The sequence below is a fragment of the Eschrichtius robustus genome, chromosome 19 (assembly GCF_028021215.1).
Source record: "Eschrichtius robustus isolate mEscRob2 chromosome 19, mEscRob2.pri, whole genome shotgun sequence".
NCBI classification, from domain to species: Eukaryota; Metazoa; Chordata; class Mammalia; order Artiodactyla; family Eschrichtiidae; genus Eschrichtius; species Eschrichtius robustus.
The window spans coordinates 48,860,654-48,872,091 of NC_090842.1; the positions used below are offsets into that span (position 1 = coordinate 48,860,654).

Here is an 11,438-nt window from a genome sequence, read left to right on the forward strand (position 1 = left end):
ATTTGTGTATTAATTTAGTATTTGGTATTTTTTTGTCAACAGGAAGAAAGTAGATAATGACTATAATGCCCTTGAAGAAAGACTCAGTACCTTGCCTGATAAGTTGTCTTATAATATCATGGTATGTTTGGTGTGTTTCTTTTAAAGTAATATGTTGTTTCTTGTAAAGATATTAACTGTGTAGAGTAAAAAGATGTTTCTTTGCTTTATGTATATTGATTCACAAATTGCCTCCCTGATGGCCTCGATCAGAGGTAGCTACCATAGCAAGGAAGGTTTATTTTTGTTTTACTTTATAATAATACACTAATTGTAGTAATAGTTGATATTTACTTTGCCTTTTTTCAGATTTATATTAAATTATCATATTATGATGGCATAAATGTTAGCATAAAATTTGACATATTTGGTATGCACATTTACTATGTTAGAAAACTAATTACAACAGAAATATGGCATGTAGTCATTTCCTGTTAGCCAGAGCAGGGATAGACCATAATGTTGTGTAATTCACAGAATTAAACCCTAGAACATTGATTTTATATAAAAAGGTGCTGCTGATTTTTGTTTGCATGATCTTCATATCGACATAGCAGTCTATTCGTGAGCCCTGAATTAGATTCTTTCATTGCATAAATATTCTTTTTCATGAAGACTGTGTTCTTAATTAAATTAGCCCAAATATTTTGAAAATGTATTGTTATTTATTATACCAGCTCAAATATTTCGTAAATTTTGTAAACCCTTTAAAGCTGTGTATTTGTTAATTCCTGTTTCACTCAAAAAAGAGACTGTTTTCTCAGAAATAATTTTCAGTTTTTAAAAATCAAAGTTATTCTGTATTAAGTTAACATTTTGTTTCTAGTTTGCTTTCATTTAGATTTATGAATCATCAAAAAATATAAACATTTGGAAGCAACACTAATTTCTCTGAAAGCTATGTGTAAATATGCTCTTTTCTTGTTTTAATGTTGATTTATTAACCTAAAACAATTTTCTATAGGTTTTCCTAGTGAAATTTTAATATAATGTTAAATTTCCATGAAATTGACATTTTATTTTTCCTAGTGTAGAGATAAAAAGGACCTTCACACAGAGCTTTTAATGCTGCTTTATAAAGTGTAGTTTTTAGTGTTCTTAATTTTTTTGCCCCCCCCCCCTTTTTTTTTTAAACAATAGGTACCATTTGGCCCCTTTGCCTTCATGCCAGGAAAACTTGTCCATACTAATGAAGTCACTGTTTTACTTGGGGACAATTGGTTTGCAAAGTGTTCAGCAAAGCAGGCTGTGGGCTTAGTTGAGCACCGGAAAGAACGTATGTACCAATTATAAATGATGTTTCTTTGCTGGATGTGTATTGGTTCACATAGTGCCACGCTGATGGACTGTTTGCTATTAAAAGTACCTTCCGTTGATTTATTAGATAAATATAACAAATATCCAGGGTATTTGTGATTCTTTCGAATTGGAGGTAGTTTGAGCAGATCCAGCATTTGAGAATGTGGGCTGGAGAATGGAACATCTGGTTGGAAATGTCACCCACATTAGTACGTTTTCGGAAATTACCAAGTGTAAAAGTTATCACATATGGTTTTGTAGGTAGAAGTTGGATAGGTACAAGAATTGGGGTCATTTTATATTTTATAATTGGTTTGTTTTAGATGCTTTTCGTAGACTTACTTCCGCTTTTTAATACTTTAGCACAGAGAAGGAATTTACTTCCTTCTTCTCCTTCTCCTTCTCCTTCTCCTTATTGAACTAAGATAAATACCTATTTGCAAAAGCAGAAACAGTTCTTAACCATGCGTTTTGGTTTGGAAGAAGTCACATTTCCATTTTACAGAAGAAAAGGCCGGGTGGGGAGAGATGCTACCTAAAATGTCACCCTTAAACTTAAGTGGTTTGAGGTTTCTGCCTCATTTTATTGAGGTAGTTCTAGTTTTCTTTATCTGTGATATTGTTTATTGATTTATACATATCCACACACACACACGTTGTGTAGTTGGATGGGTTGGCTTGGGTGCTAGCTTAGTTGCATTTTAAAATTAGGTTTATTTAGTATCTAATCTATGTTCTTAATTTCTGTAATAGCATACTTAAATTGATAGTATAATATCACCCCTACCTGATTTTTAGCCTTCTAGTTAAATATGCATCTGAAAATAAATTTTTGAGGCTCCTTCTGTATAAATGAGGTCATGTAGATAGAAAACAGCTGAGCTTTCTAAAGCTGAAATTATTTCACTTATACATGAGTGGGTACTAGTTGGAGAACTCATTTACTCAGTGAAATTCTGGAATCTATATTTGGAGACTCTAATTGCAGATCAACTCCTATAAGTTTATAATTGATATATATTTTGATCTTTTGTGCCACTAATCAGAATCTTATTGTTTGGCTTGTGTATAATTTCTGGCAATGATAATTCTTTTGGTATTACTACATTAAAGTAAGTCATGTATATTAGAGCAAAGAGAATGGGCATAATTCTTTAAAGGTCTTTCTTAATGGTGAAGGCTTTCTTTATCTGCTGGGGTAACTCTGCTGATATGAAATCAGTTCATAGTCTTTTGAAGATTGTTCACTTTGATTTTCATATGGATTTTCAGCAGAGAAATCTTTAGAATCAATTTGACTTCTATTAATGGAAGAATACTTTTAATAGAATAGAACAGAACTCTAGAATAACAAAATATTTTTTGGTAAATCACTTTCCAATGTTAGATACGGTTTTAGGAAGTGACGAAAACGATGACTTTTGGGGTCGATATTTATCTAAAATAATTTTCAGAACACATAAATAATAAATTATGTTTGAGAATCTGTTTTGGTAAATGAATTCTAAAAAGTTGTTTTCACACAGTTTTATAATAATTTATAATAACTGAAGAAATTGTTCAGGCATATTATTGTACTTAACATTTATTAAGAAAAGATACTTTATTTTTCTTAAGGCAGAAGAAATAAAGCAGGTTAAACATACCTACCTCAGTGTCAACAGAATAATTGGGGAAGGTGAAGGGATGTCATTGCATGTTTAAAAAGTAATCAAAATACAGGACAAAATAGATTTAACACAACAACAATAAAAGGATTCAGAGGCAGTGACTCAGAGGAAGATCATTTGTAAGCGGAAGATGGCAAGCTCAGTGTCCTACCCTTTTGCTCACATCTGGCATTTTGCCATTTAACATGAATATGACCAGCTTTTTAAAGTTTTTTATTTTTTAAAATTATCAGAGCAAAGTTGACGTTTTATTTGGTATACAGTTCTATGAGTGACAACACTTGTAAAGATTTGTTTCACCAGCACCACAATCAGGAAACAGAATAGGATACAGGATATACCTTAGTTAGGACATGGGACCACACCAAAAACTCTCTCATGTTTCCCTTTTGTGGTCACACCCTACCTCTACCCCTAAGACCTGACAACCACTGATCTATCACCTTTTCTAGAATGTCATATAAGTGGAATCATGCACTAGGTAACCTTTTGAGACTTAACTTCTTTCACTCACCATAATGCCTCATCTAGGTTTTTCTGTGTATGAAAAGGTTCATTCCTTTTTATTGCTGAGTAGTGTTCCATTACATGCATGTACAACAGGTTTTCTATTTACCTATTGAAGGACACTTGGGTTTGCTTCTGGTGTTTTGGCAATTACAAACAGAGTTGCTGTAAACCTTTTTGTACAGGTTTTTATGTGACCATAAATTTTCTTTGCTGTTGAGAAATACCTGTTGTTTTCTTTTAGTGTCTTTGTCTGGCTGGCCTCATAGAAAGTATTCCTTCCTTTTCACTATTTTGAAAGAGTTTAAGAATTGGTGTTAATTCTTCTTTGTTTGGTAGAACTCATCTGTGAAGCCATCTGTTCTGGGCTTTTTTTTTTTTGGCTGTGTTGGGTCTTCGTTGTGGGCTCTTCATTGTGGCATGTGGGCTTCTCTAGTTGCATTGCACAGGCCTCTAGAGCACGGGGGCTCAGTAGTTGCGGCACGTGGGCTTAGTTGCGGTATGTGGGATCTTAACTCCCCAACCAGGGATTGAACCCGGGCCCCCTGCATCGGGAGCGTGGAGTCTTAACCACTGGACCACCGGGGAAGTCTCTGTTCTGGGCTTTTCATCGTTGGGAGGTTTTTGATTATTGATTCAATCTCCTTACGTGTTCTAGGTCTACTCAGATTTTCTGTTTCTTCTCATTTCAGTTTTAGTAGTCCATATGTTTCTAGGAATTTGTCTCTCTAGGTTATTCAGTTTGTTGGCATTCAACTGTTCACAGTATTTTATAATCCTGTTTCTGTAAAATAAGTAGTATTGTCTCACTTTTCTTTTTGTTCTTTTAATTTAGCTTTTTATTTAAGATTCTGCTTTTTATTCTTCCTCCTGCAGGTTTACTGCATATTTCATTTCAGGCTCTATATGTGATTATAAAGGCATATCTACTTTTATTTCTGGTTTTAGTGACTTGAGTCTCTCTTTTTCTTAGTCAGTCTAGGTAGACTTGTCAATTTTGTTCATCTTCTCAAAGAACCAGCTTTTATTTTTGATTTTTCTCTGTTGTTTTTCCATTCTCTATTTTGTTTATTTCTACTCTAATCTTTGTTATTCCTTCCTTCTGCTTGCTTTGGATAGTTTATTATTCTTTTTCAAGTTTCTTAAAGCATACAGTTAGGTTATGATTTGAGATCTTTCTTTTTTTTAACGTAGGTGTTTACAGGTATAAATCTCTCTCAGCATTGCTTTCTCTGTGTCCTATAAATTTTAGTATATTGTGTTTTCATTTTTGTTGATCTCAAGGTATTTTCTAATTTGCTTTGTGATTTCTACTTTGACCCATTGCTTAATTCAGTGTTTTGTTAAATTTCCACGTGTTTGTGAATTTTTCATTTTGCCTTCTGTTGTTGGTTTCTGATTTCATTCCATTGTGATTGGAAAAAATACTTTGTGTGGTTTCAATCTTGTGAAAATTTTTAAAGACTTGTTGTGTGACCTATCACATGGTCTTTCTTGGAGAATGTTCCATGTTTCCCTTAGAAGAATATGTATTCTGCTCCTGTTGGGTGGAATGTTCTGTATGTATCTGTTAGGTCTAGTTGTTCTATAGTGCTGTCAAAATCCTCTTTCCTAATCGTTCTCCTTTCTGGTTCTTCTGACCTTTATTGTAAGTGGGGTGTTGACATCTCCAATTCTTACTGCAGAACTGCTTGAATTGTGTCAATTTTTGCTTCACATATTTGAGGCTCTGTTGTTAGGTATGTTTATTTTTATAATTTTATTCTTTATTTTAAAATTTTATTGAAGTATAGATGATTTACAATGTTGTCTTAATTTTTGTTGTACAGCAGTGTGATTCAGTTATACATATATATTCTTTTTCATATTCTTTTCCATTATGGTTTATCACAGGATATTGAATATAGGTCCCTGTGCTATACAGTAGGACCTTGTTGTTTATCCATCCTATGTATAATATTGGGTTGGCCAAAAAGTTCGTTCGGGTTTTTCTGTAACATCTTACGGGAAAACCCGAATGAACGTTTTGGCCAACTCAGTAGTTTGTACCTGCAATCCCAAATTCCCAATCCTTCCCTCCCCCACTCCCCCTCCCCCTTGGCAACCACAAGTCTGTTCTCTATATCTTTGAGTCTGTTTCTGTTTTGTACCTATGTTCATGTATGTCGTATTTTAGATTCCACATGTAAGTGATATATGGTATTTGTTGTTCTCTTTCTGACTTACTTCGCTTAGTATGATAATCTCTTGGTCCATCTGTGTTGCTGCAAATGGCATTATTTCATTCTTTTTTTATGGCTGAGTAATATTCCATTGTATGTATATAGCACATCTTTATCCATTCATCTGTCAATGGACATTTAGGTTGTTTTCCACGTCTTGGCTATTGTAAATAGTGCTGCTATGAATATAGGGGTGCATGTATCTTTTCTAATTTTAGTTTTGTCTGGATATATATGTCCAGGAGTGGGATTGCTGGATCATATGGCAACTTTGTTTTTAGTTTTTTGAGGAACCTCCATACTGTTTTTTCCATAGTGGCTGCACTAGTTTACATTCCCACCAACAGTGTGGGAGGGTTCCTTTTTCTCCACACCCCCTTCAGCGTTGTTGTTTGTAGACTTTTTGATGTTGGCCATTCTGACCGGTGTGAGGTGGTACGTCATTGTAGTTTTGATTTGCATTTCTCTAATAATTAGCGATGATGAGCATCTTTTCATGTGCCTATTGGCTATCTGTATCTCTTCTTTGGAGAAATGTCTACTTAGGTCTTCAGCCCATTTTTTGATTGGGTTGTTTGTTTTTTTGTTACTGAGTCGTATGAGCTGGTTATGTATTTTGGAAATTAGGCTCTTGGCAGTCGCATCGTTTACAGATGTTTTCTCCCAGTACGTAGGTTGTCTTTTTGTTTTGTTTATGGTTTCCTTTGCTGTGCAAAAGCTTCTAAGATTAGGTCCCATTTGTTTATTTTTGCTTTTATTCTGTTGCCTTGGGAGACCTAAGAAAACATTGTTACGATTTATGTCAGGGAATGTTTGCCTATGTTCTCTCTTCTAGGAGTTTTATGGTGTCATGTCTTGTATTTAAGTCTTTAAGCCATTTTGAGTTTATTTTTGTGTATGGTGTGAGGGTGTGTTCTAACTTTATTGATTTGCATGCGGCTGTCTAACTTTCCCAGCACCACTTGCTGAAGAGACTGTCTTTTCCCCACTGTATATTCTTGCCTCTTTTGTCGAAGATTGACCATATGTCTGTGGGCTTATTTCTCGGCTATTTTGTCCGTTGAACCATATGTCTTTTTTTGTGCTAGTACCACGCTGTTTTGATTATTGTAGCTTTGCAGTATTGTTTGAAGTCTGGAAGGGTTATGCCTCCTGCTTTGTTCTTTTTCCTCAGGATTGCTTTGGCAATTCTGCGTCTTTTAAGATTCCATATAAAATTTAGGATTATTTATTCTAGTTCTGTGAAAAGCATCATGGGTAGTTTGATGGGGATTGCATTAAATCTTGCTTTGGGTAGCATGGCCATTTTAACAATATTAATTCTTACAATCCAAGAGCATGGGTTATCTTTCCATTTCTTTGGAACCATCTTCAGCTTCCTTTTTTTTTTTTTTTTTTTTTTAAATTATCAGCTTTTTTTTTTTTTAATTAATTAATTTATTTATTTTTGGCTGTGTTGGGTCTTCGTTTCTGTGAGGGCTTTCTCTAGTTGCGGCAAGCGGGGGCCACTCTTCATCGCGATGCGCGGGCCTCTGACTATCGTAGCCTCTCTTGTTGCGGAGCACAGGCTCCAGACGCGCAGGCTCAGTAGTTGTGGCTCACGGGCCCAGTTGCTCCGCGGCACGTGGGATCTTCCCAGACCAGGGCTCGAACCCGTGTCCCCTGCATTAGCAGGCAGATTCTCAACCACTGAGCCACCAGGGAAGCCCTTCAGCTTCCTTTATTAATGTTTTGTAGTTCGCAGCATACAAGGCTTTTACCTCCTTGGTGAGGTTTATTTCTCAGTATATAATTATATTCTTGATAGATTAAACCTTTTATCAATATAAAATACCCCTGGTCTGTTGTAACCTTTTTTGACTTATTTGGTCTCAGTGTAGCCACTCCAGTTCTTTCTTGTTACTGTTTGCATGGAATATCTTTTCCATCCTTTTTCTTTCAACCTATTGTGCGTCCTGAGAAGTAAAGTGAATCTCTTTTTGACAGCATATAGTTGGATCTTGTTTTTTTTTTGTTGTTTTTTTTTTTCCCCAATCGATTCTCCTAATCTGTGCCTTCCTACTCCATGGTACTTTAATACATTTACATTTATAGTAACTATTTATAGGGCATTGCCATTTTATTATTTTTTGGTATCTCTTACAGCTTTTGTACCTCATTTCCTTCATTCTGCCTTCTTTTGCGTTTAGTTGATTTTTTTGTAGTGAATGTTTTGATTCCCTTCTCATTATCTTTATTGATAGTTTATAGGTATTTTGATTGTGGTTACCATGGAGATTACTTACAACATCCTAAGGTTATAGCAATGTATTTTGAATTGATTCCAGCTTAACTTCAATCACTTAGAAAAAAAGCTATTTCTTTATAGCTCTGTTCCCCCCTTTATATTATCGATGTCACAAATTATATCTTTATATTGTATAGCGATTAACATAGATTTGTAATGTTTTTTTATGCGTTTCTCTTTTACATCCTGTAGCAAATAAAAAGTGGAGTTACAAGCCACAATGACAATAATACTATTTTAAATTTTTGCCCACGTTTACCTTACCAGAGATCTTCACATGTTCATATGGATTCTAGTTATTGTCTAGTGGCCTTTCATTTCAACCTGAAGAATTCCCTTTAGTTTTTCTTGTAGGGCAGGTGTAATGATAAGGAACTCCTTTAACTTCTGTTTATCTGGAAATGTCTTAATTTGTCCTTCATGTCTGAAGTACAGTTTTTAATCTCTCAGTACTTTAAGTATTTCAGCCCACTGGAGTTCTGACTTCCAAGGTTTCTATTGAGATCTCTGCTGATATTCTCATTGAGGATCCCTTATATGTGATGAGTTTTTTTCTTGCTGCTTTGAAGATTCTCTTTGTCTTTCAAGAGTTCGATTATGTGTCTTGGTGTGGGTCTAATTGGGTTTATTCTACCTGGAATTAGTTGAGCTTTTTGGATTTGTATCAATAGATTCATGTCTGGGCAAATTCAAGAGTTGTTCGGCCATTATTTCTTCAAATAATCTCTTTGCCACTTTCTTTCTCTTCTCCTTTTGCGACTCCCTTAATGTATATATTAATCCACTTGATATGTCCCATAAATCCTTTAGGCTCAGTTCACTTTTCTTCATTTTCTTTCTTTCTGTTCCTTAGACTTGATAAAGTCAAATGTCTGTAATCTTCAAGTTCACTGATTTTTTTCTTCTGCTTGCTCAAAGATGTTGACCCCTCTAGTGAATTTTTCAATTCAGTTATTATATTTTTCAGCTCCAGAATTTGTGTTTGGGCCCTTCTTATAATTTCTCTTTGTGGGTATTCTCACTTTGTTCATATATTGTTTTTTAAATTTCATTTAGTTTTTTGTATTGCCCTTTAGCTCTTTGAGCATAGGAGAGCTTTTAAAGTCCTTTTCTAGTACATCTGATGCCTTATGTTTCTTCAGGGACAGTTTCTGGAGATTTATTTTGTTCTTTTGAATGGTCCGTGTTTTCCTGTTTACTGTGTGCTTTTTGATTTTTTGATGAAAGTTGGGCATTTGAAAACACAACTACCTCTCCCAGTCTTTGCAGAGTGGTGAGAAGGACCTTCACTAATAAGCTAGGCATTCTTTAAGCCTTTGTATCAACCCAAAGTGAAAAGTTTTGTCTTTTGTGTGTTTTCTGAGCATGTCTTTCCTGGGCCTGTGTATGGATTTTTGATTACCCTATACACATGGCTGCTTTTGAATATTTTACTTTGCCAGAGAGTCTCACCTCAACTTCTCTTTGCAGCCTCAGGATGTATGTTGTATGGCTCAATCTCTCATCTCTTGCCCTAGGCATCTGCAGAACTGTAGTCCTCCTGCAGCTTTCAACAGCAGTGCCAGCTAATTTCTTCCCCCTGAGGCCTGGTTTAGGTGAGACAGATACCAGTTTTTCAGACAGCCCCCAGACTGGTTAGAATGTTGCAAATACAGTCTAGTTTGTTCTCTGTGGTTCCAGGCAGGGATCTGGGCTGCCACCTTCTCCAGACCAAAACTGCTCCACACTAGGGAGTGGGTGGGGAAAGGCAAGTAAAAATGCCATGAAATTTCCTGCCATTTTGACTGTGGCTTCTTCTTGTTTGGGTGTTTGCATGGTTGTAGACCTTTGACTGTTTTCCAGAGCCCCTCTAAGATATTTTAGTTAGTTTTTGTGTTTTTGATGTTTTTCAGGGAGGCAGGGAAAGCTTGAAGCTTCTTAGTCTGTAATTTTGCTCCTTGTTGTTTTAAAGGAAGATTTTATTTTCCTTTGAGCATAGGAAACTTCTGAGCATGTTTGTAGTGAGTAAATGCAGTGAGTGATTAATTGGAGGAAGGAAGGAATGAGAAGATCCTGGAGGTGATGAGATTCAAAGCATAGATAGAAAATGTAGCTTTGGAAAATATCGATGAAGAAGAGAAAGAAGCAAGATTAGGTGAAGAATATTTGGGTTGAAGACGTTAGATTAAAATCTTCATAGTAATAAAGTCAAGTTTATTTGTTCAGAAGTAGGAGAGGTTAGGATCTTGAAGTGCATGTGGACTATGTATTATGGGAAATGTGATATGGCCATCAACAAACTTTTATGATTTATCTTATGAGGCAATATGTGTATTCTTTAGTATCTTCAGTGAGGCATATCTTAAATGCATTGGTATTTTGTTACAGAGTGTAAGTTTATGATTTTTGGTTTTATCTTCAGAATAAACATAAATAGCTTTAAAACATCATATACCTTAAAACATATAATAAAAATGTAGTATCCTTCTCTGTCCCTCTCTGCTCCCAGTTCCCATTCCCTAGAGGTATTTCTTTTAGTCTTTAGGCTAATCTTTTGCTTTCCTCTTTTTATGCATATTTCCCAAGTACTTTGCATATTCTGTTTTCTTGATTTTTTTTTTTTCCCAATTTTATGTAGTATCTACTAGTTGCCTGCGTATAATTAAAGGGGAACATTTAGCTCATGTTCTTCTCCCTGTTCCTCAATCATTTTAATATTTTTTATTACAATTTTTGTTTAATCAGTGTTCATTCTTAGATATAATTCCATTTCCATTCTTGAACAGCCTTTCATTTGAAGTTTACTGCTTTTTTTTTGTCTGTTGCATAATGTTATGTATCTGTCATTAATTCAACCAAACACTTTCATCTTATTCTTAGAGACTTCTTTACTGGAGTCCTTCATATTTGCTCCTCTCTTGAATTTCAAAGAATGGCTATCTTCCTAGTGTCTTCCTTTATCACTGTACCATATCTTTGCCTCTTATTTATTCCCATTTCTTGGTTCCTATGGCATCTCCTTTCAAGTTTTAGCTTTCAGTAACTTTCTAGGAAGGTATGTGGGAGATACATTTTTTTGAAATTTTGCATGTCTGAAAATATTTTTTATACTCCTGCTTTTTGTAACTACTCTATTTAGAATTTGAAGTTTAAACAATTTTGAAGGCCTTCTGTCTTATGGTTGCTAGTAAAAAACTGATTCCATTTTCTTTCCTTTGTATGTGACTTGTTTTTTCTCTTTAGAAATTTTAGGTTCTTGTCTTATTCCCCATGATCTGAAATGCCATAGTGATATATACCTTGTGTAGAGTTTTAAAAATTCATTTGCTAGGTGTTTGGTGGGACCTTTCAGTGTGGAGATTCATGTCCTACAATTTTGGGAAATTTTTAATATTATTTCTTTGATAATTTCCTTCTCTTGTCCATCTCTTTATC

The 11,438-nt window shown here is 34.9% G+C and overlaps 1 protein-coding gene across 1 annotated transcript in view; it reads left to right on the top strand.

Annotated features, from left to right (window-relative positions):
* Positions 1-11,438, top strand: part of URI1 (URI1 prefoldin like chaperone) — a 64,039-nt gene that overhangs the window by 37,485 nt on the left and 15,116 nt on the right. The window contains exons 3-4 of the mRNA XM_068528952.1: positions 43-121; positions 1,180-1,315. Of these exons, the coding sequence (XP_068385053.1) occupies positions 43-121; positions 1,180-1,315 (215 nt within the window). The remainder of the gene's footprint in view (positions 1-42; positions 122-1,179; positions 1,316-11,438) is intronic.